At 35.8% G+C, this 27,529-nt stretch overlaps 1 protein-coding gene across 7 annotated transcripts in view; it reads right to left on the bottom strand.

The window, feature by feature from the left end:
* Window positions 1–3: 3 nt before the first annotated feature.
* Window positions 4–27,529, bottom strand: part of LOC127648861 (rho GTPase-activating protein 12-like) — a 54,098-nt gene continuing 26,572 nt past the window's right edge. Inside the window, exons 1-17 of one of the 7 annotated variants that reach the window (XM_052133662.1) lie at window positions 22,853–23,001; window positions 17,937–18,194; window positions 17,110–17,241; window positions 15,633–15,731; window positions 15,214–15,345; window positions 12,879–12,947; window positions 11,505–11,566; window positions 11,303–11,384; window positions 9,895–9,993; window positions 9,435–9,533; window positions 9,229–9,331; window positions 9,027–9,146; window positions 8,793–8,891; window positions 7,087–7,164; window positions 6,871–7,005; window positions 6,673–6,778; window positions 4–5,438 (exon numbers count right to left, since the gene is read on the bottom strand). In XM_052133662.1, coding sequence (XP_051989622.1) covers window positions 5,264–5,438; window positions 6,673–6,778; window positions 6,871–7,005; window positions 7,087–7,164; window positions 8,793–8,891; window positions 9,027–9,146; window positions 9,229–9,331; window positions 9,435–9,533; window positions 9,895–9,993; window positions 11,303–11,384; window positions 11,505–11,566; window positions 12,879–12,947; window positions 15,214–15,345; window positions 15,633–15,731; window positions 17,110–17,241; window positions 17,937–18,194; window positions 22,853–22,933 — 1,929 coding nt within the window. In that variant the 5' untranslated portion in view covers window positions 22,934–23,001 and the 3' untranslated portion in view covers window positions 4–5,263. Of the gene's footprint in view, window positions 5,439–6,672; window positions 6,779–6,870; window positions 7,006–7,086; window positions 7,165–8,792; window positions 8,892–9,026; window positions 9,147–9,228; window positions 9,332–9,434; window positions 9,534–9,894; window positions 9,994–11,302; window positions 11,385–11,504; window positions 11,567–12,878; window positions 12,948–15,213; window positions 15,346–15,632; window positions 15,732–17,109; window positions 17,242–17,936; window positions 18,195–20,101; window positions 20,234–22,852; window positions 23,002–27,529 lie in introns of those variants that run through there. The other 6 variants (XM_052133664.1, XM_052133663.1, XM_052133659.1 and 3 more) reach the window with 6 other exon arrangements.

Genomic DNA, 27,529 nt, shown 5'->3' with positions numbered 1-27,529 from the left:
GACTAAGGAAAGAGAGAAAGACCTCTTCATCATAAACTTACAACTGTCGGTTGATCTTTACTGTGTATAAAACCCAGGTGTGCCTGATTTACAAACAATATTTTCCTTGTTTAAAAAAAAAAGTATTCAACTATAACAAGGAAAAACAGAAGAAGAAAAAAAAACACACACAACATGACTAAGACTTCTTAGGACTCGAAATTGTTTTTGCTTTGATTTGTTACTGAACCGCCCTTGGTATGTCAGTTTATCAGTGTTCACGTCTTTTATTGTTGCTCTCTCGTTTCACTGTATGTACAGTCAGATTTCTATATCTTTATATTGCCAATGAAGTTTACGAAAACAGTATTTTAAAGTTTTGAGAAACAAAACTGAATTCTGCACTGCAGGTATAACTGGTTTACTTAAAGCGGTGAATCTTTCAAAAAAATATCATTTAAAAAATGTTTTGCAACGTGGCATTACAATTAAACACACTCCTGTCTCCCTCCCAACTGTAAAAAAAATACAAATCTCAATACTTAAATGCAATTTTCAGAGATTTGGTGAAAGATTTAGAAGAAAAGTGCAGTATACAATTATTCATTTAGGTATAATTTAGTGTTGCCTACAGCAGGCAAATGCGCAAAGGAAAATCAATTTGTGGTGTTCAAGTATTTTTTTTTTACTTGTCGACAAGGTGCAGAACAAGTACTCGATTAGTCGATTACTCTTGCACATCCCTAATTGGGTATGAGAATTTTATTTATTTTCCTACATTGGAGTAATGACAATTTGGGAGGGGAATGTTCTTAACTGTCAAGAAAATGTCACAAATATCCTAAAAAATAAGCTTTATTATCTTTATACAAAATATAACTTATATTTTTTCTCTTAATTGGGGTGCAATATGACCCAGACATTTCTTCATGAGATTCACCCTTGGATACTTAATGCCTCAAGTTTAAGATACCATTCAGTATTATTATTTTGTTAATCAGGCAGGTTCTTGTTAGTATTGCCTCTTGTTTTGCCATCTGACGGTTTGTCTGCCTTATGAATGAAATTAGATTGCACTTCACTATTTAGAGCTCATCTATAAAGATTAAGAAATAGTTGAGAAACAAATCAAATGAATCATTACTCACCGAGATCTTCATAGGAATGCTTTTTGCCATGTATCAATATATTAATTGGCATTTAAACTATCATTTGTAACAAGCTACTCATTTTAATAATTTTGTTTGTAACAAGCACTCCACAATATTTGCCAGTTACGGTTTAGAAAAAGAAAAAGAATGGATCTTTATAGACTGTTTCTTTAAATTATTATGAGACTTTTCATAATCATGACATTGTAAGATAAATCAAAAAACAAAAAGATCAGTCAGGGAAAAGTGTTTGTTGTCTCAACCTCTAAGCCAGTTTTATGTATGTCATTTCATTTACCTTTATGTGGCTGTGTTGTAATGTGTCAGTCTGTGTGTTGGTGTTCATAGAAGATGCTCTTAAGGAACTGCACACCCACAGCCTTAAGCAAGACCGCCCAGCTGTAAGTGCCATTCACCGATTTTAACATAGTTAGCTGCTCCAAAGTCAGACTGGACAATTTAGACTTTGTTAACTGACCATTAACTTAAATAAGATAAAATGTAAACACTGGTCAAGAACCCAACAACATAATTTTAGATGCAAAGATGTCAAAAGATGCTACCTGTAATAATAAAAATGGCACACCATTAAATGGTGGGAGTGGCTTTACATGGCGCTCATACAGATTTTCAGTGTTAAGAAGTGTTAATGGTTTGTGAAGTGAGGAGTACTTGCTGTTCACACTCTGAAATCAATTTTATGAAGTCAAGCCAAGAATTGTCAAGACATCTTTATTCAGAATTCCAAACATTTTCTGCTTTAGACCATTTTTTATTATCCTCGTTTTTGAAACCATTTGATAAAACGAATAGCTGACCTAAGTAATGAATTACAAACAACTAGTAAGCTAAAAATGATTTCACCAAGCTACAATTGGGGTATAGGATTGAATAAATAAAGTGAGTGTACAGCTGAAGACCTCCAACCCTTTTTATTCATTTAGATAATGTTTTCACTCATTTATGAAGGTGCATAAATACAATAAATTCTTGCATCCTAAAGTCACCCAATATTACTAAAATCATTTACACTTTTACAGCAGGCAAATATAGACAGCATGTGAAATGATTGCAAAGGAAAGATACACTAGTGAGTATAGGAAAGCAAATATCTCTATTTTGTTGGTTAGAGGAGGCCACGATGAAAGCAGCACTTGGTCGAGGCGTATAGAATAAAAAAGAAAATGGTTGATTATGTCAACAGTATTATTCATTTCAATGTATTTCTAATTGGTTATTCTTTTTGTTTATGCATGTGTATATTGTGTCTGATTTTACCATCAGTATTATTATTATCAGTGACAAATGTGTTTCATTTTTAGAACCTTTTATATGTCTTATTTTTGTATTGCTTTATTTATTTCATGTGTAATACACAATACTGTATTCAACAATTCTATATTTTAGAATTAATCTCAGTGCCACGAAGGAGTTTAAACCTTGATATACAGTATGTAAAGCTGAACTTGACAGTATTAGTTTTATAATTTCACATTATTTTATACTACCACAGAACGAGTCAGAAGGCCATCATGCAATTATTTTAAACCATTGCGAGTTTAGTTAAATGTAGAACTTTTTAAACAGCTTCACAGTAATTAACTGACCCCTAAACCTGTGATAAAGAGCATGAATTTATGTTGTTGTACTGTTGTTGAAATTGCCATTCAGAAACCAAAATTAGTCAACCCATTTTATCTACGTTTGTTTTAATTTGTGCCAACTTTGCATTGTGTGTATAAATGTCAAATTTTCCACAAGGTTATGATAAGTCCATATTTTGTAGGATTTTTCATCCTTTGTTTCTTTTTATGATTTCCCCATAAAATTAAAGGAAGTTAAGCACCAGCTTGTTTCTCAAATTACTTATTCATTCTTTAACAGGTTTGATGAATACTGATGATCAATATTTCGTTTTTAATGTTATTTTTAATTCTTCACATTAAACACAATTGCTCTACATTGATCTGTGCAATGTTTTCAATTACAATCGATTAATAATTTTGACTTTCATCAGTTCATAAAAACAAACAAAAATCATGTTTACATTAACACACAACAAAAGTCTGAACCAGAACATTAACTAAACAGCTGCCCTACAATGTGTTGTGATAAAATTAATTGTCAGGTAAAAGACGCAATGGTAGGTTTAAATATTAAAACAATAAGCAACGAGAAGGCCTGAGTTACAATTAATTTACCAGTGATATAGTATATTTACTCTTTACAGTTACATTTACCATGAATAATAATCTGAATAAACAATTCTTCCGGAAAGTAATATAGTTCAATATCCTTACTATAAGGGTTTACTGTTGCCAAGCAAAATAGCAACTTTGTGCATTTAATATAGAATGTGTGATCACAGGTGTGGGTTTACAGGCATTTAATAACAGCTTTCAAATCAGCCCATTCAATCAGAATTTGAAGTCGGAACTTGTATATGTTATCATCAAAACCACAGTGGTGTGATTACCTGTTATTTGCTGCCCTCTGGTGTAGAAACTCACACCCAAATGGTGACAAGTTTGCCTTGTTAACTTTATTCTGATCAAGACAAAGCTCTGCAACATACAGCAGAATGTTGAAAGAATTACATTCAATGGCTTTTACCAACTAACAATGCCTGGGTTATATAAGAATACTTATTAAAAAATTTTTAATAAACTATATGTCTATAATACAATTGTGCCAATTTTACCTCTTTTCACTTACCACATACACATACACGCAGTATCATCAAACTCTCATCTTTACAAAGAGCAGTCCAGTATTCAAGTACAAACTTGAATACTGGAATACAAACCAATATATTTACGATATTTTCTATACAGCACACTGTATATAAACCCTAGTGATGGTGAAAGCCACATATTAGCTTTTGTGTTTGAAAACGAGGCTGTGAAGGTTAGATATACAGTCTGTTCATTGGATTGAACGATTAAATGTCACAAGTCACGTCTAATTATCAAAACCCATATTTTCCCGAATGTTTTGTAAAAAATTTTTTTTTGTCTTAACATATTTTGACAATCTATGAAACATTAATTTGTCAGCTGAACAATCAAGACCAAGGACTATAACAGTTCAACCCATTGAACAGATGGGGTGTCCCACAGAGCCTTGATTTCAAATCACAAAAAAGTAAATACGGCGAGTACCCTGATCAAGGTATATCCAAATAATCAGTAGTCTGACAGTTTTCAATGCGTGACTGTTGGGTCTGGTGTGGAACAGTAGCAAGTCTAATGTCCTCACAGGGTTAAATGTGTCCTGCACACATTCATTCTGATGTGTCTCTACGGAACCACGGAGGGGAAACTCACACAGACTGAAATTTAACTTACATACACTTACTGAATGAGTTGTCAGCTGTACATCCAGAAACTCACTTTGATATTTTACTATCAACAGGAATTCAAGACTGAGACCCAAAAAATTAGACAAAAAACCTGGAGTGTATGTGATCGTGTATTTGTGTTCTAGACAGTCAAACGTAGTAACTCCAGTGTGTTTCCCAGCAGGGACCATCTCTGTAGTCAGTACCAGAATTCTAGAACAGAATGCAATCCACTGCCACAGAGATTTTTGAGTTTTCAGTCTAGAATAAATTCCATATCCATCATGGTAGTCATATCCATGAAATCTTGTTCCAAATCGGATCTAATGTAAATTGTAGTACTAGAAGTGAACGGAAACCTAGAATGAAATTAAAATTTCTCCCCCGAAGCAATGCTGTTTTCACATTTTAAACTCTCGTTGGTCCAATTTGGAGTATGATTTGTCCACAAAATTGTCCAAAAATGATGTAGTCCAATGGGTGGCAAATGTTTATATACGTGTATTTAATCCAGTCAAGGAAGCAGAAAGCAGTTGAGAAATTATGCTTAACTGCACAATTTAGTCCAATAAAGATACTGGAAAAGGTGTTTTTCTTTTATTTCAATGTTGAAGCCGGGTAGGGTGGAGTTTTTTCTAATATGGGCGGTCCTCTCATGTAAACGTACCAAAACATGTCCAGTGTTCAGACTGCCAGTCAATGTGCAGTTAGCTTGGCTTCTCCAGAACAGGCTGGTCTTCAGCAGTACATGGCCCATTGAGTTTGGTCAAAGGGTTGCTGCTGTGGGTGTGACCTACCTTCCAAATATGGTCTCATATTCCATAAGAATGAGCTCAACAATCTGGTTCTGGTAAATCATATGCACTGCCATATTCGCTGTCTCTGTCTCTGGGCGCAGGAGTGTTGGGCCGAACACGATTGCCACACTCTGAGTAGTCATCCTGTTCTTGTCTACGTGCTGTATCACGCTACAGAGAGAGAGACAAGAAGGAGTGTCAATATGTGACCATTCTTTCTTTTCTTTTTAGAAGCATTTTGTTATTTAGAAAGTCAATTAACATACAACAAAGCACTTCATGAACACACAAGGGCAGTTGACATATCACAGCATTGTACTGAAGTGTGACAACTACACACACTGAGCACTTTATTCGGAACACCCATACAACTACTTATTAATTTATCAGAATGCGGAAAGAATTTGATCTAAGTGATTGACTGTGGCATGATTGTTGGTGCCAGAGGTGTCAAAATGTTTCCTTTAAAGGGCCAAAATTCAAACATGATCGAGGGCAGTGGGTCAAAAGTAAACGTTACATATATCAAACTGTACTATTTTACAATTAAATATTAATACTGCAAAACACACAGAACTCTAAAATTAAAATCATCAAGTGTCCTCTACTTGCACACTACACATAAATTATTTCATTATAATTTTTGTATGTTGAGTCTCTTTCTCATTTGTGAGTCACTTTGATTCAAATGTCTGCTAAACGACTAAATGGAAGTGTCTCTCAAAACATGGTGACCGTCTCTTTAAGCACAGCGCATCACCTCACATTGAACACACGGTAGTTCTGTTCAGTTTTGCAGAGATGACGATACAATGGCATGACGTAATTCTATCAAGTAATATTGTTTTGTTTTGTGACAAAGATAAACAAATATAACAAAAACATTTTTAAACAAAAAGATTATTTAAAAATGAAGAACTGCATCAATGCCATATATATATATATATTGTATTATTATTATTTATTTTTTCATCTATGGCAAGGTGGGCCAAATCAAAGGTATCACAGGCCAACTTTAGCCCGCAGGCCCTAGTTTGGGCACCTCTGCTATAGAGTTTAGTCAGAGCAAAAATAAAAAACATCCAGTAAGAAGCAGTTTTGCAGACAGAAACGGCTTGTTGATGAGAGGTCAACGGAGAATGACCAGACTGGTTCAGGTGGACAGAAAGGCTTTTGTAACTCAGATAATCAATCTGTACAACTGTAGTAAGCAGAATAGCATCACAGAATGCTCAGCACCACCATAGTGTTCCTAATAAAGTGCTCAGTGATTGTATATTCCATATTGTGGCAGGGCGGGACCGGATCATAATGATTCAACCCTCCGCTTCCCTTTCGCTTCTTCAGCTCAAATTGAGCAAAACACTTATTTTCAAGTTGCTCCAAGTCCTTGGTGTCTACTCACTTCTTCAGGTGTTTGAAGAGTACCTGTATGGTGTCATGGTTGGGCGTTGGCAGCTGCTTTATTATATCCTTAACAGCTTGAACTTTCTGCTTATAATCTGACATTTCTACACACAAACACACAAAAATGCATTACATTTGCATTACATTTCTGTCTCAAACAGACAGGCAAATACACATTTAAATTGTCTCCACTTACTTATAGCACTGATGAAATTGTTGAAGAAAGCATAGGTAAACAGAGGTTCAGGTAACTCGCGTAAAAACATCTTCAGCGCTCCTGTGGTCACGTGAATGTCCTCCCATTTGCTGTCCTCCAGGTCTACTAGTTCATCTGTATTTGTTAGAATCACAGTTACACAAAATCCAAAAGAACTCTTATTTTATAGAAGGTGTGAAAGAAGGTGAGACTTACCATGATTGACAGCAAATCTCAGTTTTTGTATAATGGCCAAATTTCCACTGACTCTATACAAACCGTCCACTTCCAACCCTGCAGAAAGAAGCAGCACAACACATCAGAATGCATGTACATTACACACTTTTTCTTAATTTCATATTATATTAGCAGCATAACAATTGGAGTAAAAATTTTAATTGAAAAATGTGTATTTCCCCCTTTTGCTTTCTTGACAGCATGCACTGAAGCATGAGTTTGTACTGAACCTAATGATCCATGTTATACCAGCATGATTTGGGAATGCTCCAAAGAGCATCTTATGTGCCTTAATGGAAGCAAGAAAATCTGCAGCAAGTTGCAAACAACCCCTTAAATTAAGAAACCCATAGTGATACACACACATTTATAACCAAGGGTTTTCTTAAATTAAGGGGTTTCTTGCAACTGGGCCCAGACCTTTACAAAGGAGTTGTCACGGTCAATGTCACAAATCTGCTTATTTCATTAGTGACCTAGAAGTAGTGCAGAATCTTTAATATTTCTTCTTCATTTATTTCATAATGTTTTAAATGTTGCATAAATAAGATTTATTACCAAGTTGTAATTTTGAATCCCAGATTTTCAATGTAGACTCTTTTTTGAGCCTCACTATTTATATTTGTAAAAGGGTGCAAGGATTCTGAACGGTTTAGAGAGGAGGATAATTTTAGGAATTAGAGGGTCAACATTCAACCTCACATGGGATATTGTCTTTCTTACGCTGGTTTCACACTGCACGCATTAGCAGCGTGTAAGCAGCGCAGGAGCAGTGCGTACGGTGAGCGGAAGCAGGACACGCGCGTTTTGCTTTCATACTGGCAGTGTTTGACACGCGCGGCATGTTTACAGACAAAGTAGGCTATGGGTAAGTTGGCATTGCTTTATTTCGTTTTCAAATACATTTATATTATATTATTATAATAATATTAATATAATATTATATAACTTTTGGTTCATCTTTGTTTTTGTTGACCGTGTAGTGCGAGTTGTTGATAGAAGGAAGGCCATTGCGCTGTATTTGCTATTACGAAAACTACGGAAAAGACGCAGACTTTGGGTTCACTCCATGAACCGACGAAGGAGAGAATATGGTGCATATTACCATCTTGTCGCCGAACTCCGACTCGACCATGCCGGCTGTGACACCACGTGCTTTTGTTTATGATTGTCAGCATGATATCAGCATGGCATCCTTATGACAATATATATATATATTAGTTATGTGTATATACATTTATACATTAAATTAATCTAACTTAAACTAAACTGGCAGTATAAATTATTTAAACTTGTTTTTGTAGTTTGGGCAACAAGTTTGTTTTTGGACATTTGTTTTCTTTTTAAATTGATGAAGGTCATTTGATTGACTGTTTACAACATAATAGATATCATCAATGCGCTTTTGGTAACTGCTGTGTATTTTTGCCATGATCAATGCATTGTCACTCTAATTCAGCGTAAGCCGCGTGGCAGAAATAGACAGGACACCGAAACGATCGCGGCACTGCTGCTCCTGCTCTGCTCCTGCTACGCGCTGCCGCGCCGCCTCTGCGTGCGATGTGAATGCTCTAATCTGTTAACATGGGCGGCGAAAAAAATACGCGCTGCTAACGCGTGCAGTGTGAAACCGCCATTATGGTCAGGACTAGGTTGTTAAAGTTCGAGGTGGATCAGAAATATACCATTTTTTTCCACTTGTTCGATGCACATCCAGACAAAAAGAGGAACAGAAGAATTCTCTCTCTGACAAAGACTGCTCAAACTGGAGCCAAACACGACATCTACACAGAGAGTGAGAGAGAGAGAAAAATTAAAAAGATAAAATGATTAACCTTTGTAATTATGACGTTTGAATTTTACTGATATCCCTGTGACCAACCGATTTGGATATAACAGTGAGTTTGAGTGTGTGGTACCTTTAATGTACCCCTTCTCCTTCACAGACTGTAAAGTTGGTCTGCGTGTGAGGAACTTCTTCAGTTTGGTCTTGGTCTTCTTCTGGTCTGAATTGTCCATGCTGAATGAGTTCTTCATAGCTAGAGCATTATGGAATTTGAAGTATATTTAAAGAATGGCAAAAGAACTAATGCTCAGTGTTGATGGGTAACACACACAAACCTCTGCCTTTCTTGGAGTCTCTGTGCTCTTTTTCTTTGTCATGTTTCTCAGTGTCAGGAGATTCTGGCATGTCCTCTTCAATGGCTTCATCAGACTCCCACGCCTGTAACATGTAAGAATGGTCGAGAGTCTGTGACACTAAATCTGTAAATGTCTGTAACTGTGTGGGCATGTTGAAAAGTAATCTTATAAGTTAGTGTACTTACATGGGTGTTTATGGCTTCATTCAGGGCTTTTTGCCAATCATTGATGACGCCATCATTATCTGACTGCAAGAGGAGCTCCATCCCCTGCCGGGTCTTCAGCTACACCAACATATAAAATCAAACGATATTTGTCACACACCACAAGAACACAGGTAAATTAACGGAATGACAAAACCAACAGTCCAACATGACATTTAGATTTCTTTCAACCACAGATATTCTGATTGGTTTTGAATTTGTCACTTCACGCAGTAAAGTTTAGCTTTCAGTGAGTACACAAAGTTTCATGAGTGGTCCCATGTCATTTATACATGCTTGAAGTTGGAAACTTCTCGCATCATGCCTGGATATTACATAGTGTTGGGCCAGCACAGACACAACAACATTCAAACAACTCCGTAATTGCTAATCACTTTACAGGAACAGTGAGATCTCACATAAGCTCCATCTGTGTGTTTACCTCAAGAACATGTTTCTTGCTAGATTTGTCTTTAGTTGCCCAATCCACTGACCCTCCTTTCAAATCCACACTGAACTCCAGCTTTTGTTCTCTTCCAAACTGGTGAGAAAGACAAGCATAAAATACATTCATACACATAATCTGTATTAAGTAATCAGATTAAGTTACATTTTGAAAAATTCATAATCGTACTACATTAACTTTTTATAAATGACATGATTACATATTAACAAAGCAACGCAGTAAATTGTTAATAATTAATTGATCATTTTCAATTTCATCATATTTTTACCCTGAAGTGCACAGATGAACATTTTGAGCATGTGCTCCTTTTACGTTACAACAGTAAGATATGCACCTCAGCTAAAGAATAGGTTATCGACTACTACTAAGTAGTAAGGTTTAAAAGTATGTGTGTCAGAGTTTTGTGCTGTTAGCTTTGACCTAGCACTGTAATTTCTGTTGATTTGAGGTTCATCGAACTAGAAATGTTTTAAAAAATATAATATATATTATTTCTTACTACCTTACCAACGATGTGCTCACACACTGAACTTATTTGCTTCAAAGGATCTAGTAGATGCCATCTCTAAGGGTCTTGCCCGCAGGGAACACAATAATTAAACTGCAAAATGTGCAGCAATATGGAACAAAGCCCATCACTCTACTGTTGCTGCTGATGCAGTGGAGTCCACCGCATGAAACATGACATAAAACTTGATACAATTGTTCCTGGTGGGACTCAGTGAAACTTTGCTGTTTTAAAGTATTCTGCTCTTTTAGAATATTCTTGCTGTTCAAAAGATAAAATGTTGCACCTCAGTTTTGGAATAGCTGATGGACTATCAGTAAGCAGTAAGGGTTAAAAGTGTGTCAGTGTTTTTAGATAAAAGCTTTGACCCAAGTAACATTGCTCCTGCTGATTTCATGTTCATTCATTTTCATTCATTTATGATAATTTTTATGGTTATAATACTGCTATTGTTTTATGCATTTAAAATTAACTTGATATTATTGCTGTTAAATGTAATATTTATTTAATTCATGTAATGTTAATGCAGTTTTTAAAATCTCATAAGCAGCTCTTTTTGTTAGAATAAAGAATGGAATAAATTGTTTTCCTTTTTGTACTTTTATGTTAAACATTATTATCCTAATCAAAGGCATGTGACATAAAATAAAACACAATTAGATTGAAACTAATCCAAAAGAAACCTAAAAGTAATCTGATTAGATTACCCCAAAAATGTAATCTATGAGAATACATTACTGACTGCATTTATTTGTCATGTAATTTGTAATCAGTACTTGATTACAATTCTCAAGTAATCAGCACTGTTAAAATACATAACACATGGCGTGCAAGACATGGGCTACTATTAACCCAAAAGCCTGAGTAGTTACTCACCCAACCAGTCCCACTTCCCTGGCTCTTATTGAATAGTAGTGAAGAACCCTGCAAAATTGTCCAATATGAGGTCCAGTTCTTCCTGTGGGCATCACATACAGCAAAGAAACGAATCAGAGCACTAAAAACAGTCAGTACAGTATGGCCATTTATTCACTCTGTCATCTCAATGTGAGCATTTCCACCTGTCTCTCTTCCTTACCTGACCTTCTTTCCATGTTCTGTGATTTTTGTCATGTTTAAAGTGCCACATTTCTCTGACGGCTGAAAGGTAGAAGAGAGAAACTGATGTGAGTAAACAAAAAGAGAACAAACTAAACAAATACAGACTGCAGTGATAGCGATGAACAGTAAGTGGTAACAGCAATAGACCAAATAAACAGCTTGATTTTGTCCAGTGATGGAAGAGACTGATCAAATACAAAAGGAAAATTACAAGCACACTGAGTGTTTTGATATTTATAAGCATACAGAGAGAAGCAGTACATAAGACACAAACAGCAAACAGATAATTTCGCCTCTAAAATTGTATTGGATGCGCCGTATTTGAAGCTGTTGCAAATTTAGCAAAGAAACATCTGTGAACACCCATCAAAATAATTTTGTATTGATGCACCAAGTTGTTCTTTCTTTCATTGCTACATTGATTGTGAACCATAAACAGCAAGCAGTAAGGCTAATAAACTACATTACGGGCCGAAATATTTATTGCTATTATTATAAATAATATTATTATTCATAATAAATAAAATAATGTCACACTGGTGTCTTAAGCCCTATTTGGACAGGATTTGATTTCCTGACATGTCTGTAAAGTAACAATTATAGCAGACCCAAGATGCAGTCCCAGTGAGAGACAAAAAATAAATGTGTATGGGAAAGAGGCTTAATGTAAGTGAAGTGTTTATAAGAAAATAATCTACATAGAATCATGTGTAAAGCCACAATAGATGCATGGATCAAAATTGACCCGCAAATGAAGAATATGTAAAAAAGTTTTAAAAATGGTTATTTCCCTTTAATTTTCACATTAATCATTATGTGTACCAAATTATGTGTATTTTGATAGCATTTTGGAGCACTTAAGAAACAGCAACATTTAAAGGGCTCAGGGCTGGAAAGTGCAGATTTAAGGGCTTGTTAACATGTCAATTTTCACAGGATTTACATTAACAGGGGTTAATGTTACATGGGTGTTTTGTAGTAGTTAAAAACCTGCACTTTATTTACCGGTGCGGGAACACGCAGTCTGTAAAAAATCACTGTCATGACTGATTCGCACTGGATTGTAATTACTGAGAAGCTCATGTAACATTACCCCATGTCCCCACATTAAAATAACCACTTCCGAATAGTGCTTTATATTGCCATAAAAAGCTACTCAAGCATGTGTGTTACAGTGATTTTACCATGGTTAAGAGGGTTTTATACAAACACACTACAAGCATTAAGCACAGTCAACACTCAGAATAAAGTTAGAGGAGAATTCAGGACAGGAAAAAGATATACAAGTGTTTCTAATAGGAGGGACAGGAAGAGAAAAATGTGACGGAAGAAGGATTATACTGATACTAACAGAGTGGGGTGGGTTGGGAGAGGAAGGACAGGAAGAGTCAGAGTCGGGTGAGCCTGCTTTAGTGGAGTCCTAAACAAGAGAACAACAAATTACATTCAAACTTATTAGAATTATTAAACACTGTAATGAGCCAACAAACACGGATCAATAAAAAGTTATCAAAAGTCAATACAGTCATAAATCACAGTGCTTATACAGTACATCTAGATCAATGCCGGCCAATATGTTAATCAACATCACATCACAAACAATAACGGAGACATACAGTATTTATACATGTGATTGATTACACCGGTGTATAAGCATTTCTTAAACCATTAAGCAGGATGATACAGTTGAAGTCAGAAGTTTACATACACCTTGGCCAAATACATTTAAACTCCTGACATTTAATCATAGAAAATATTACCTGTCAGGTCAGCTAGGATCACTACTTTATTTTAAGAATGTGAAATGTCAGAATAATAGTAGAGAGAATGATTTATTTCAGTTTTTATTTCTTTCATCACATTCCCAGTGGGTCAGAAGTTTACATACACTTTGTTAGTATTTGGTAGCATTGCCTTTAAATTGTTTAACTTGAGTCAAACGTTTTTGGTAGCCTTGGGTAGGTTTCATCAGACCAGAGAAAATTTCTCCAAAAAGTAAGATCTTTGTCCCCATGTGCACTTGCAAATTGTAGTCCGGTTTTGGATCATTGGCTTCTTCCTTGCGGAGCAGCCTTTCGATATAGGACATATTTTACTGTGGATATAGATACTTGTCTACCTGTTTCCTCCAGCATCTTCACAAGTTCCTTTGCTGTTGTTCCGGTATTGATTTGCACATTTTGCACCAAACTACGTTCATCTCTAGGAGACAGAATGCGTCTCCATCCTGAACGGTATGATGGCTGCGTGGTCCCATGGCATTTATACATGCATACCATTGTTTGTACAGATGAACGTGTTACCTTCAGGCGTTTGGAAATTGGTCCCAAGGATGAACCAGACTTGTGGAGGTCCACAATTTATTTTCTGCGGTCTTGGCTGATTTCTTTTGATTTTCCCATGATGTCAAGCAAAGAGGGACTGAGTTTGAAGGTAGGTCTTAAAATACATCCACAGGTACACAGGTACAATTCAGTACACCTCCTATCAGAAGCTAATTGGCTAATTGTCTAAAGGTTTGACATAATGTTCTGGAATTTTCCAAGCTGCTTAAAGGCACAGTTAGCTTAGTGTATGTAAACTTCTGACCCACTCGAATTGTGATATAGGCAATTAAAAGTGAAACAATCTGTCTGTAAACAATTGTTGGAAAAATTACTCATGTCATGCACAAAGTAGATGTCTTAAACGACTTGCCAAAACTATAGTTTGCTAATATTACCCTGGTGTTCCGGCCAAATTCCCCCCATTGGCCCTTATAAGTCATGGCTTCCAAATAATCGCCATCTATTAATTGGCTCTATCACTCCACTCTCTTCTCTCCACCAATAGCTGGTGTGTGGTGAGCGTACTGGCGCACTATGGCTGACGTCGCATCATCCAGGTGGATGCTGCACACTGGTGGTGGTTGAGGAGAGTCCCCTGTTCACTGTGTAAAGCGCTTTGAGTGTAGTGTCAGAAAAGCACTATATAAATGTTACATTCATTCAAATATTAAATCTATGGAGTGGTTAAAAAATTATTTTTAATGACTTCAACGTAAGTGTATGTAAACTTCAACCGTAAATGTGAGAATAATTTTTCATGCAAAATGGCCGGTGGACATACACATTGTACAGAATATGTTCACTGAAATTAGTTGCAATCGGCAATCGGTGGAAGTGTGCATGCAGAATCTCATTTGATGTGATTGATTGCTGGGACATAAGGGTGGGGCAGCACTGACTTGTGGCTTATAGGGGTGAGAGCGGGCAGTGCCTGTGCGCCGCGGTGGAAAGATTCGCCGGTCCTTGGTGGACATCTTTTTAATCTTCAGTCAGACATAAAGCACATATAAACTTGTGAACATTATCACCAAACTCAGGGTGGGAGTCAGTTAAAGCACACAGTACCCAATAAATTCATAACAGTGCTTGTGTTTGAGTACTGATTTCAGTATGTGTGTACATTTGGTCAGCTTGAATAAATAAAACCAGTTTTATTATGATGGGAACACCATACATTCTTCAAAACTATAAAATAAGAGGTTATCTACAAACTGAAGAAAAAATTATCTTAAAACAACGTATTTGGTCATTTGTTATATGTTAGTATTCATGCATTTGTGTTGTCTCCCGTATAGTTGTGTGATGCCATTATTTTATTAGTGAATCTTTTAGTATATATGTATATTCCTGTGTGTCTACCTTATCATTGGACTCCGGTGAATATGTGCTGTGTCTTGTTCTGCTGATTGGAATGGGATTTGGCAGTCTCCGGTCAAGACTGCGAGTTTTGTGTGAGTCCCCACCTCCTGGCAGCAGAGGGGATAGGTTAGACTAAAATGAGTGGGACAAAAGGTAAAAGAGGCACCATCATTAGAACAGGTAATCATGTATAACACACATTGAAATACACTCATAACTGAAAGTTATGAACTTACAAATTCAATCACACAAAAGCTATTCATACACACACTTTGAAGTACCAAAACGTGCACTGCAACCAAGATTAGTCTGTTTTAATAACAGAAAGGGATTTATAGAATTTCTGGGACTTACTGATCTAAAACTGACAGGATGTCTTTTAAATGCTGATAAGCAGCAGAGTCATTTGTTAGCCTCACCTGTGATTTTAGACCAATTTTAGGAAGCTCCCATTCAGATCTAGAGCCATCTGCACTGTAGTAATACAGTCGGCCTCGCTCATCTGTGTGTCTAAGCCACTAAATATAATTAAAAAACACACAAATGCTTAGAACAAGGCATACAGTGGCCCAAACATATTGGGCACACTTAAAATAAATGAATTTAATAGTATTATATATAAAATATCAAACCAAATGGCATCTACAAATAAGGCTGGGTATTGATACAGATTTCCTGATTCAATCCCATTTACAAGCTCTTGATTCGATTCCGATTCAATTCTATATCAATTCATAGGGGTACATTTCTGTAACAATGTCCATTTTGCTGACATATTAAAGAAATTCACTCACTACTATAAGGGAACCTTCTTGACAACCTTCTTGAAGGCAAACCTTCAAGGTACAATTCGAAAATATAAATTGTACAAATTACATTTTATCATTACTTTTATCATAATGAGCTTTTGAAAAATGTTCTAATTCATTCTATTCCATCAATTAATGTCTTCAAATCGCATACAAATATATATGCAACATAATATGTTACATGTTTTATTGTTTACTAGCATAATTTGTACTATTTAGAAGTATTTAAATTGATATGTAGAACACGTGCTTAACTGGTACTGTCTCTTTAAGACTAGCGTCATCAGCCAGTAAGCGCGTATAAAGAGAGATGTGCGTAATTTCGTTGGGGAACCATGTGAGATTAGAATTAAATGTTGAATTATTTTTATTTTTTTTATATTAAAAGAGACATTATTCAATGACATATGGATCCGTGGATCTCGTCTTTGGACACAGAACGACTTAAACCAAACTTATTCTCTCAACACGTAGTGAAAGGACCTCTGTGTTAATAACTTCTTCATCACTATAATACTTAATCACTGGTGAGTAAAATCTGAACATTTATTAGCCAGTGGTTAATCACAGACATTCTTAGTTGCATGGCTTGAGATTTGGTTCCACATGCAATTGATTTACTTGCATTAAAGAGGGTTGCCAGTGAAAGATCGATCTTGGAATTTAAGAACCGATATCAAGATTGTTCATACGAAAATTGCAAAGCATTGGAAAATCGATATTTTTACCCAGCCCCATCTGCAAACATATGATGCTAAATGCTTTTCTCATCTAATTCTTGTTAAATGTCAATTTTAACCAATTCCAAAGGTCAAGTTTAGTGGGTGCAAGAAGTAAGTTTGGCATATGTGTCCAAATACTTTTTTGGGCCACAGTAAGTTAAACTTCAAATAAAGGAGGCAAACCAAGCATGCCCACATAAAACATATGTTTATTTTCAACGCAATAAACAAGCTTGTTTATCTCAATTTGTTAACAAAAAGTTAGTGAAGCATATCTTGTCATTAGTAGATTAACACAGAGATTTTAAAGAGATACCAGCTCATTAGTATAGTCACACAAAGTTTGTGTCTGCCTGTGTTTGTACCTTCTCATTAGTATTGTCAGACACATACAGTGTGTGTCCATGCTCATCCATTTCCTCAGACCAGCCTCTAGGGGGCGAACCATATTGGCTATCTGATTGGCTGCTCAGACAGTTCTCCTCCGAAGACAGATTCTTTCACAAACCAATCACGAAAAGAAGGATGAAAAAGATTATAAAAAAGAAAGAGAGAAAGAGAGCAAGTCAAAGAGTTAATTCAGAGAGGGAAATATGTCAGACTATAAAATGGGGAAATAAATATGACAGAGGAATTTGAACCATCACCAAAATCAATGCTTCACCCACAGAACAAGAGGAAGTCAATCACTCAGAATGCTTTGCATGCATATATATACACCTCAGGATGAGATAGAGAGATCTCACATCATGCATTTCTAAAGGCCACAGAGGATATTTGTAGTGTTTTACCTTAGTAAATAATATGATTAGATTATATTAAAAAATAATGGTATCAGTACAAAATTGTACTAATTTACTAAAACCCAAGCTTCTAAAAATGCTCTGATACATACCAAGGATAATATGTACAAAGCTCATTGTGTAAACACTGCCATGTAAAGAAACGCAGGGAGCAGAAAACAAAATGTCAGTGGTTTGGGGTTGGTGTTTTATATTGAAATGTTTTCTATGGCATATATTCAGTGCCAAAAAATACTGGCATTTGTATTGCCTAGTACCAGAGGAAAGGAAGTATTATTATACTCAAAACTCTGTTGGTCCACCCCTAGCAATGTAATGGGTCATAGATGTTTTGTCTAACCTCTCATGTGCATTAAGAGAATTGTGTGTCCGTTTGTATTGTTGTGTACCTCAGCGTCAGTCGTCTCTTGTCTTTCCTCTTTCCTGGTGAGGCTGTCCTGTGCCCGGGGGGGTTTCCAGGTCCTCTCCTTCGTGCTGCGATTGTAGTAAAAGTGTCTGCCATTCTGATTTTTGTGAGTCTCCCAGTCACCATTGGTGTGAAGTGGAGAAGAGGACGGCAGTGGCGGGGTAGAGGACTGAGAGATCTTCAGCTCCTGAAGATTTATGGAGACAGGAGAATCAGGCCTACCCTGTCCTGCAGACACAGGCTATATAAACAGAGACAAACAGAGTGAATGTTTGATAGCTAGATTCATAGATAGCTAGATTGCTAATTACAGTGTTTGCAAGGCAGAACTGCATTGATATTCCTCAAACATTGTAGGTAGGATGTTTCTAAACCCCTACTTTCAAGAATACAGTAGGAACAACCTTCCGCAATAAATTCAGCCAGAACAATTAATTCTGCAATTAATACATCCTGAACCACTTAATTCGGCAACGTATTCAGCCAGAACATACAAACTCCATTCAAACTATGTTTTGTAGATAGTTGAAAATTTGTTTTTTAAAGTAGAAACTATAAATATTAAAGTTTGAAAATCACAGTGCACAGTGACTATGTACAGTGGACTGAAAACAAGACCCATACTGAGTGTCATGACAACAGCACAGTGGCACTGATGCAGAATTTAAAGGGGTCATGACATACAATTTTCCTTGATCTTTTGACATACAAGAAGTCATTCAACTATAAAAACATACTGCAAGTTTGAGAACTCAAAACTTCCTTCTCAATAGCGAAAATGGCTAGTTTGGAATTTGTGGACTTTGTGACGTCACAAGGACCAATAAATCAGCAAAAGACTGCCTCAACAAGACATCAATGCCTACTTTTACAATGTCGAACCCTTGGCCCCACCCACAGTAAATCAGTCAGACAGGTGAAGAGGAAAGAAGAGATGGGCTTCATCAGTCAGGGAATATTTATCTACAAAGTGGACTACCACAGGACACCTTCCTAATTGTTTTTCTACATAAATATACACTAGACGGCTGCTTTGACCATTATCATGCATATCGCATCACTTTTAAAAGAAGACCCCCAATCATAACAGTGTTAGCCAATCATAACAGTGGGCATTAACATTGGAGTTTAAAGGAGTTGTTTATGCCAAAACAGAGCATTTCAGACAGAAAGCCAGAGACAGGGTAGACAATTATCATATATTACTAAATTATAGTTTTGGGGGGGAAAATAACAAACTTTACCATTATCAGTGGACCTCAGGGAACATAAATATATATATATATATATATATATATATATATATATATATATATATATATATATATATATATCGCATATACAAATATTTGCTGAGAAAGCCCCTCATATAACAATAATTCAATATTATTGATGAAATAATTATACATAGTTATCTTTAAATTTAAAAATTATATATATATATATATATATATATATATATATATATAATAAACAAATATTCAGATAATTAAAATGCATGAAATTCTTGTGGCAGAAGAGTTCATCATTGATAAGACAATATAAAAAGTAGCTTTAGAATACAATGTATTGTTTACTACCATATTATTGATCATAAGTCAATCATTGGCATACAGTTCACAGCAATCCATTACACAAGTGAATTTATCAATCAGTTGGAGATTTATTATGAGGGCTAGTGGATCCGTCAATGTACATTTTTTTTCTGCGTCAGACATTTTTTTTTTTTTTTAGAAACAAGCCAGGGGTACATAGTACACAATACTACAGATATATTTTACAATAATGCCAAGACATTATATTAATTACATAGTGCAATGGTTTTCAATGCTTTGGAGTTGTTGGAGGTACAAAGAGTATTTAAATTATATTTCAAGTCTTTACAAAAAAGTGCAAATAGGGGCTTTATAGACAATATTAACTTAAGTTATCAAATCTGTAGCTAGCAAAGAAAAACTAGTTAAAATAGAGGTATGTACAAACAAACAAACTTTTCATCTACAGCATTACAGGAGCAGCAAAGTGGATCTATTTCAGGGAGCATGTTTCTTAAATAAAGATTGACTGGGTAAAAATGGTGTAACAGTTTAAAGGACACCTCCTTAACCTCTTGGTAATTAAATATGTATGAGGTAAAGACTGTACGACCTGCATCAGACATGCTTGTGTCGCGTCTCGGGTGTGTTGCGTCATAAAAATAAAATGTTTAGGTCACTGTGTCGAGTTAAATATAGTTTAATACTCAATCTTTAAACACATCTTAAAATCCCTTAAAGATCGCATTTGCGCTCCAAGTGTTTTGAACGGGAGAAATTGTTTTCTTCACTGTATAAACTGTGTGTTGCTCACGCAGCTGAAATTTCGATTACTGCCCTCTAGAGTAAACAGGTGGTACTACAAGCTTGAATTTCTCAGTTAAATATTGCGATTAAAGTGCGTACATTTTTTTTAACGCGTTAATTTTTGTCAAATTAATCGTACGTTATTAACGCGTTAAATCCACAGCACTAATATATATGTATATATATACACACACACACATATACATACAGTGCATCCGGAAAGTATTCACAGCGCTTCACTTTTTCCACATTTTGTTATGTTACAGCCTTATTCCAAAATTGATTAAATTCATTATTTTCCTCAAAACTCTACAAACAATACCCCATAATGTTAACGTGAAAGAAGTTTGTTTGAAATATTTGCAAATTTATTTAAAAAAAAAAAAAAAAGTCGCATGTGCATAATATTCACAGCCTTTGCTCAATAATTAGTTGAAGCACCTTTGGCACCAATTACAGCCTCAAGTCTTTTTGTGTATGATGCTACATGCTTGGAACACCTATTTTTGGGCAGATTCTCCCATTCTTCTTTGCAGGACCTCTCAAGCTCCATCAGGTTGGATGGGGAGCGTCGGTGCACAGCCATTTTCAGATCTCTCCAGAGATGTTCAATCGGGTTCAAGTCTGGGCTCTGGCTGGGCCACTCAAGGACATTCATAGAGTTGTCCCATAGCCACTCCTTTGTTATCTTGGCTGTGTGCTTAGGGTCGTTGTCCTGTTGGAAGATGAACCTTCACCCCAGTCTGAGGTCCAGAGTGCTCTGGAACAGGTTTTCATCAAGGATGTCTCTGTACATTGCTGCCCTCATCTTTCCCTCAATCCTGACTAGTCTCCCAGTTCCTGCCGCTGAAAAACATCCCCACAGCATGAGGCTGCCACCACCATGCTTCACTGTAGGGATGGTATTGGCCAGGTGATGAGCGGTGCCTTGTTTTCTCCAGACATTACACTTGCCATTCAGGCCAAAAAGTTCAATATTTGTTTCATCAGACCAGAGAATTTTGTTTCTCATGAGAGTCCTTCAGGTGCCTTTTGGCAAACTCCAGGCTGCTGTCATGTGCCTTTTACTGAGGAGTGGCTTCCGTCTGGCCACTCTACCATACAGGCCTGATTGGTGGAGTGCTGCAGAGATGGTTGTTCTTCTGGAAGTTTCTCCTCTCTCCACAGAGAAACGCTGGAGCTCTGTCAGAGTGACCATCGGGTTCTTGGTCACCTCAATTTTTCTGTACCCTTCCCCGATCTGTGCCTCGATACAATCCTGTCTCTGAGGTCTACAGACAATTCCTTGGACTTCATGGCTTGGTTTGTGCTCTGACATGCACTGTTAACTGTGGGACCTTATATAGACAGGTGTGTGCCTTTCCAAATCATGTCCAATCAACTGAATTTACCACAGGTGGACTCAAATCAAGTTGTAGAAACATCTCAAGGATGATTGGTGGAAACTGGATGCACCAGAGCTCAATTTTGAGTGTCATGGCAAAGGCTGTGAATACTTATGTACATGTGATTTTTTTCATTTTTTATTTTTAATAAATTTGCAAAGATTTCAAACAAACTTCTTTCACGTTGTCATTATGGCGTATTGTTTGTCAAATTGAGGAAAATAACAAATTTAATCCATTTTGGAATAAGGCTGTAACATAACAAAATGTGGAAAAAGTGAAGCACTGTGAATACTTATATATATATATATATATATATATATATATATATATATATATATATATAATAAAAGAAGTATTTCATGACCCCTTTGATTTACATCGAATCAAATGCAAAAACCCAAGCTTACCTTAAACTTATTAACAATATTCTTTTGCCACTTTGCAAGCACTGGTATATCCTTCTGAAAATGCTAATCAATTACATAATTTTACAGTTCTTACAACACAGAATTAATCAAGAAGCACAAACATAAAATTTTGCTCAATACAGGAAGAGAAAGGGGAACATCACATTTGAAAAAGTTTGTGTTTAAAAGAAGTGTAAGAGCTAAAGTGTATGTGCTAAAGTTTCAACATCATGGATATCACACAGATGAAGTCCAACCCTGTCATTTCGACATGTCACAAAGATTTCATCACTTATTTAGAGGACTTCAGCTTCGCAAACGTATACTTCAAATTCAGTTCAAATCCACTCAAACACCACATAAAAGGTACAAGGTTGAACCACTTTGTGGAGGTATAAAAATTACATTCTTTGAGCAAAGCAAAACATGAGATAAGTGCAGATACAGAGGCTCGTCAGCTTAATTTAGCCTATCACTGTTGCCCAAAACATTTATGACACCCATACTGTTCTGAAATCAGCCTTCCAAAAGATTTTATAACATATAGTATTACTGGATGAACTTTTTTCATTTTTGTTGAGAATGTTAATGAAATATAAAATATAGTGCATGTGAGCAAAACATGCATACAAATATAAATAAATACTTTAAAGACCTCGATACCTGACTGTCATATACATACATGATAAAGTTACAACTCCATGTAAGAAGCATACACACATCATGCATTTTCCCATTCAGGCCATGTAACACTCAGTCTACCTGTGTGCTGCTATAGGTGAAAACTTCATCATCCTCTGCATCTGGAGAGAGCCGAAAGCTGACTCTTAATCGTCTCAACATAATGACTCATGAACACAGTGTTTACACTACGCAGGCAGCATCTACTTCCATGTGTGTGACTGACTGTAAATTACTTTGCGATGGGAGAAAGGTGCCACTGGTTGATTCTAGCAGTGTACTCAGACTTAGAGGCTCCACAAAGTTAGGATTAGGGTGGGGCTAAGGCATCTGCTGCCTCCCAGGAACAAACTGAGACCCCTTTGCGCAATGGGCAATTTATTTATTATTTGGGAGCATTTACTTAATTATACTGCCCTCTACTGGTGCATAATGGCATATTCTGGAGAAGCTCAGCCTTACAGGCACATAGTTAGGGTGAGGGTGGGGTTAGGGCATCTGCTGCTTTTACAGGAACAAACTGAGGCCCCTTTGTACAATGGGAAAATTAGTTCGTATTTGGGCACATTTACTTAATTATACTGCCCTCTACTTTATGGATTTATGGTGCTTTATGGAATAGTCTGGTGAAACTGAATGTGTGACAATCACCTTTTTTACTGCCTCAAAGTAAAAATAAAAAACATGCCCTAGTTTTAATAATACAGATGCATAGCTGCTAACATGGCAACAACAATAAGAATACTAATACTGTTCACATGACTTCAGCAAACAAATATAAATATATTTCTTTCTATTTAGTATGAAAGAGGATGGGACTACACTGAGAGAGAGAGAGATAGAGAGAGAGAGAGAGAGAGAGAGAGAGAGAGAGAGAGAGAGAGAGAGAGAGAGAGATAGAAATAAGAGAGGGAGTCACATTCAGAGAGGAAAAGGGAACAGAGAGACAATCATTCAAACTTGACACTATTTATAGAAGAACCAGTACAATCACATTCCAGATCCCTCCAACACACCTGAATCCTCTCTCTACTCCATTATCACAGGAGAGAATTAGATGAGATTTGCAAGCAAGAGAGCAGGACTTTAAGTTGCTTAAAGATGTCAAAGGTTTATCAAAATTATTATGCAAATTAACCACTCAAGATCTACCTTCCAAGCATTGCAGCATGCAATGAGGAACTGTCTGAAACAAGGTAACTAGGGCTGCAACTAACAATTATTTTTATAATCGATTAATTAAAAAATTATACAAAATAATTATAATGATTATTCGACTATTCGGATGATTAATCATTAGCTCTTAACCGATTATTCAGCTTGTGCCCGGACTTAAAATTCTGTATTAAATGTGCCTACTAACAATAAAGTGGACAAAATCATCTTTTAAAAATACCTCTAAATGATAATCATTGAATAAACTTAAAAAACTACTTGGATTAATTAAAAAATTCACTGCAAATCATCCTACTGTTGTCAAGTGTTTTGGTCTTGTTTTCCATTTAACATTGTCTAAAAATCCTTAAAACAAGATACATTCATTTGAGAAGCAACATAAGATATTTAGACTTTAAGAGAATGTATCTTAAATATAAGTGTATTCACTTGTTCATACTTCTGCCAGTGCAGTAAAGAAAATATATACTCATATTCAAAACATTTGTTATAAAAGCAGGTCTAAATATATTGTATATTGTAAATATATCTTGTCTAAAGGATTTTTCCTTATATTCATAATAAATTAAAATATTAATATAAAAATTAAGTAAATATTATATTCAAAATTCTCAGATAATTTTTTTTTCTTCTGCCGTATATCTGCTAAAGTAATTGTACATAAGGAGTTTTAGATATTTAAGAAAACAAATAAAAAAAGACAAATCAAAAAACTTTCCCTCATTAAAATGCAACTTTTTGACATGAGTTTTTCTGGATTTTTTTTGTTGTTATTCTGTCACTCACAGTTCAAATAAACCTACCATTAAAATTATAGACTGATCATTTGTTTGTCCGTGGGCAAATACTTTTTCCCTCACTGTATACAGGTGTAAAGAGTACATGGTTTACACAGTGCATGTAAACACGAATGCTACTTTCTCAAAATAAGCTGCTTTCTCGCAATAAGCTTCTTTCTGGTGTCCATGTAAATGTAGTCACCGTTTCCTCCAACACGATTTAGCAGCGGGGATGCTGTAATTACAGCTCCACGTCGAAAAAAATCATATTTTAGCCAAGTCTGCAGTTTGCATTTAATATGACAAGAGAGAACAACTGAGCACTAAAATAAAACAGAACTTTCTATTATAATGTCCTCTGTATGATGAAAGTACAGTGCAACTTTGTACAAATCATGATGTCCAATATGCAAACGAATCACTTGTATGAGTGTAAAAAGAAGAATAGTGATTGTAAACCAAGAGATTATCACTGATGAGCACACCAAGAGCAACCATCACTTTGCAATGAAACAACAAACTAGTTTCCACTATGGAAACTCACAAATAAAAAGCATGTCACATGCACACTGAATAAGGACCCTACACTGGAAAAAGACCCACATCACAATGACACATGGCATCTGGAAAAATAACACAAAAGGGAAAAGGCTATAATTAAACACACAAATACAATGAGTATTCCAAAAAATATACATAGAGAACCAACATGTTGTTCAGTCTTTAAACACAAAGTCTGTTCCTGATAATTCAAGCATTCACATATACAGTATTTTTTGTGGGAAACCACTTGTGAAACCTATGGAAGCCAATGAAGGAATAACTTATCAATCTATTAATTTGAAAATAAAAATGTGAATAAATAAACCAATTTATAAATGAATAAATAGACACATTTAAACCCATTTAAAAATTTACACAATTAAATGTTTATTTAATTCATGTTTTAAAATGTCATTATATTTAACAATAAAACTGTGGATTAATAAATCATATTTAAATGCACCTTTTAAATTGTGCAATTTGGCAATTGCTTTTCTTCATCCATTTACTAATTGCTTTTCTTTATTGTTTGACTTTTCCTTTTCTTTTACCATTTGTCAATTCATTTGTTAATTTATATCAAGACAGAACTCCTTGTCTTTCCAGCCAACCCTGCTGCTGAACACAAACATCACTGTGCAGCTGGGTCCAACTACAGTTTCGCCTTCCAAAACGGTCAGAAATCTAGGGGTAACCATTGATGATGAGCTAAATTTCACAGACCACATTTCAAAAACTGCAAGCTCTTGTAGATTTACACTCTACAATATCAGGAAGATAAGACCCTTCCTCTCTGTACATGCCACACAACTGCTCGTTCAGTCCCTTGTCATAACTAGACTGGACTACTGTAACGCTCTCATTGCAGGCCTTCCTGCATGTGCTATTAGACCTCTCCTAATGATCCAGAATGCAGCAGCACGTCTGGTCTTTAATGAACCTAAGCGAGCACATGTTACACCACTCTTTGTCTCTCTCCACTGGCTGCCGGTTGATGCACATATTAAATTCAAGGCTCTGATGCTGGCATACAAAACAGTCACTGGGTCTGCTCCAGCATACCTAAAAACATTTATGCAGAGCTACGTTCCCACCAGAAGCCTGTGGTCGGCTAAGGAACGTCGCCTTGTCGTACCAAAACAAAGAGGCACCAAAACACTTTCCCGGACTTTCAGTTTCATCATACCACGGTGGTGGAATGACCTTCCCAACTCAATCCGGGAAGCTAACTCACTCTCTATCTTCAAAAAACGGCTAAAAACACATCTTTTCCAAAAGCACTTAACAGGTCACTTAAAAAAAAATAAATAAATAAAAAAAATAAAAAAATATATTTACATTTCTTGTTGCATTTAAATCTGTTTTGTATACTATTATGATGATAGTGAAACTTTGTAATATGGCACTTTTTGTACCACTGTCTCCCTAAGATGATTCGCTGATGTTCTTCCTCTTTTGTAAGTCACTTTGGATAAAAGCGTCTGCCAAATGAATAAATGTAAATGTAAATGTACCAGCTGAAGCCCAGGAGTGCCAATTAAAAATGAATAATGAATGAATGAATAATTATCAATCTATTAATTTGAAAATAAAAACTTGAATAAATCAATTTATAAATGGACAACTAAAGAGAGACATTTAAATGTGTTTATTAGTTCATGTTTAAAAATGTCATTATATTTACCAATAAATTTGTTAGTAAATTAGATTTATTTCATGTTTAAATTATCATTAAATGTAGCAATAAATGAGTACATGGAGTCTTTTAAATGCACTTTAAAAGCACCTTTTAAACTGCCTTTTAAAAAGGTATTTGCCAATTTCTTTTCTTTTTTGTTTTGCCTTTCCTTTTCCTTTTCTTTAACCAATTGAGAATCGAGTTAAAAAATGCCATTGGACTGTTGATACGTGAGAGCAACCGATGAACTTTTGACTCAGTTATTGTCATTGGTCGACGGTACGAGCAGTTACTTGGATCTGTGAATCCTGCGCACAAGAAACGGATGCGAAACATATAAGAAGTTAATGGTGGTTCGTTTGCTGTTGCTGTGAAATACTGAATGCGGCCCTACCTGAGGGAGGACATGTATATCACAGCATGATACATGTCCAGGATGGGAGTTGGTAAACGTGATGCTGTGAACAGAACCAGCCTCCCAACCCGGGCAACAGAGTCACCGGAGAAAGCCGATGGACTTTCCAGAACTTATACAGAAGAAAACGCACATCCCCTTTCAGTGATATCACGGTCATAAAAAAA

This window comes from Xyrauchen texanus, chromosome 9 (genome assembly GCF_025860055.1).
Source record: "Xyrauchen texanus isolate HMW12.3.18 chromosome 9, RBS_HiC_50CHRs, whole genome shotgun sequence".
NCBI classification, from domain to species: Eukaryota; Metazoa; Chordata; class Actinopteri; order Cypriniformes; family Catostomidae; genus Xyrauchen; species Xyrauchen texanus.
The sequence above is the reverse complement of the archived record's forward strand: the minus strand, read 5'-3'. Positions and strand labels throughout refer to the sequence as shown.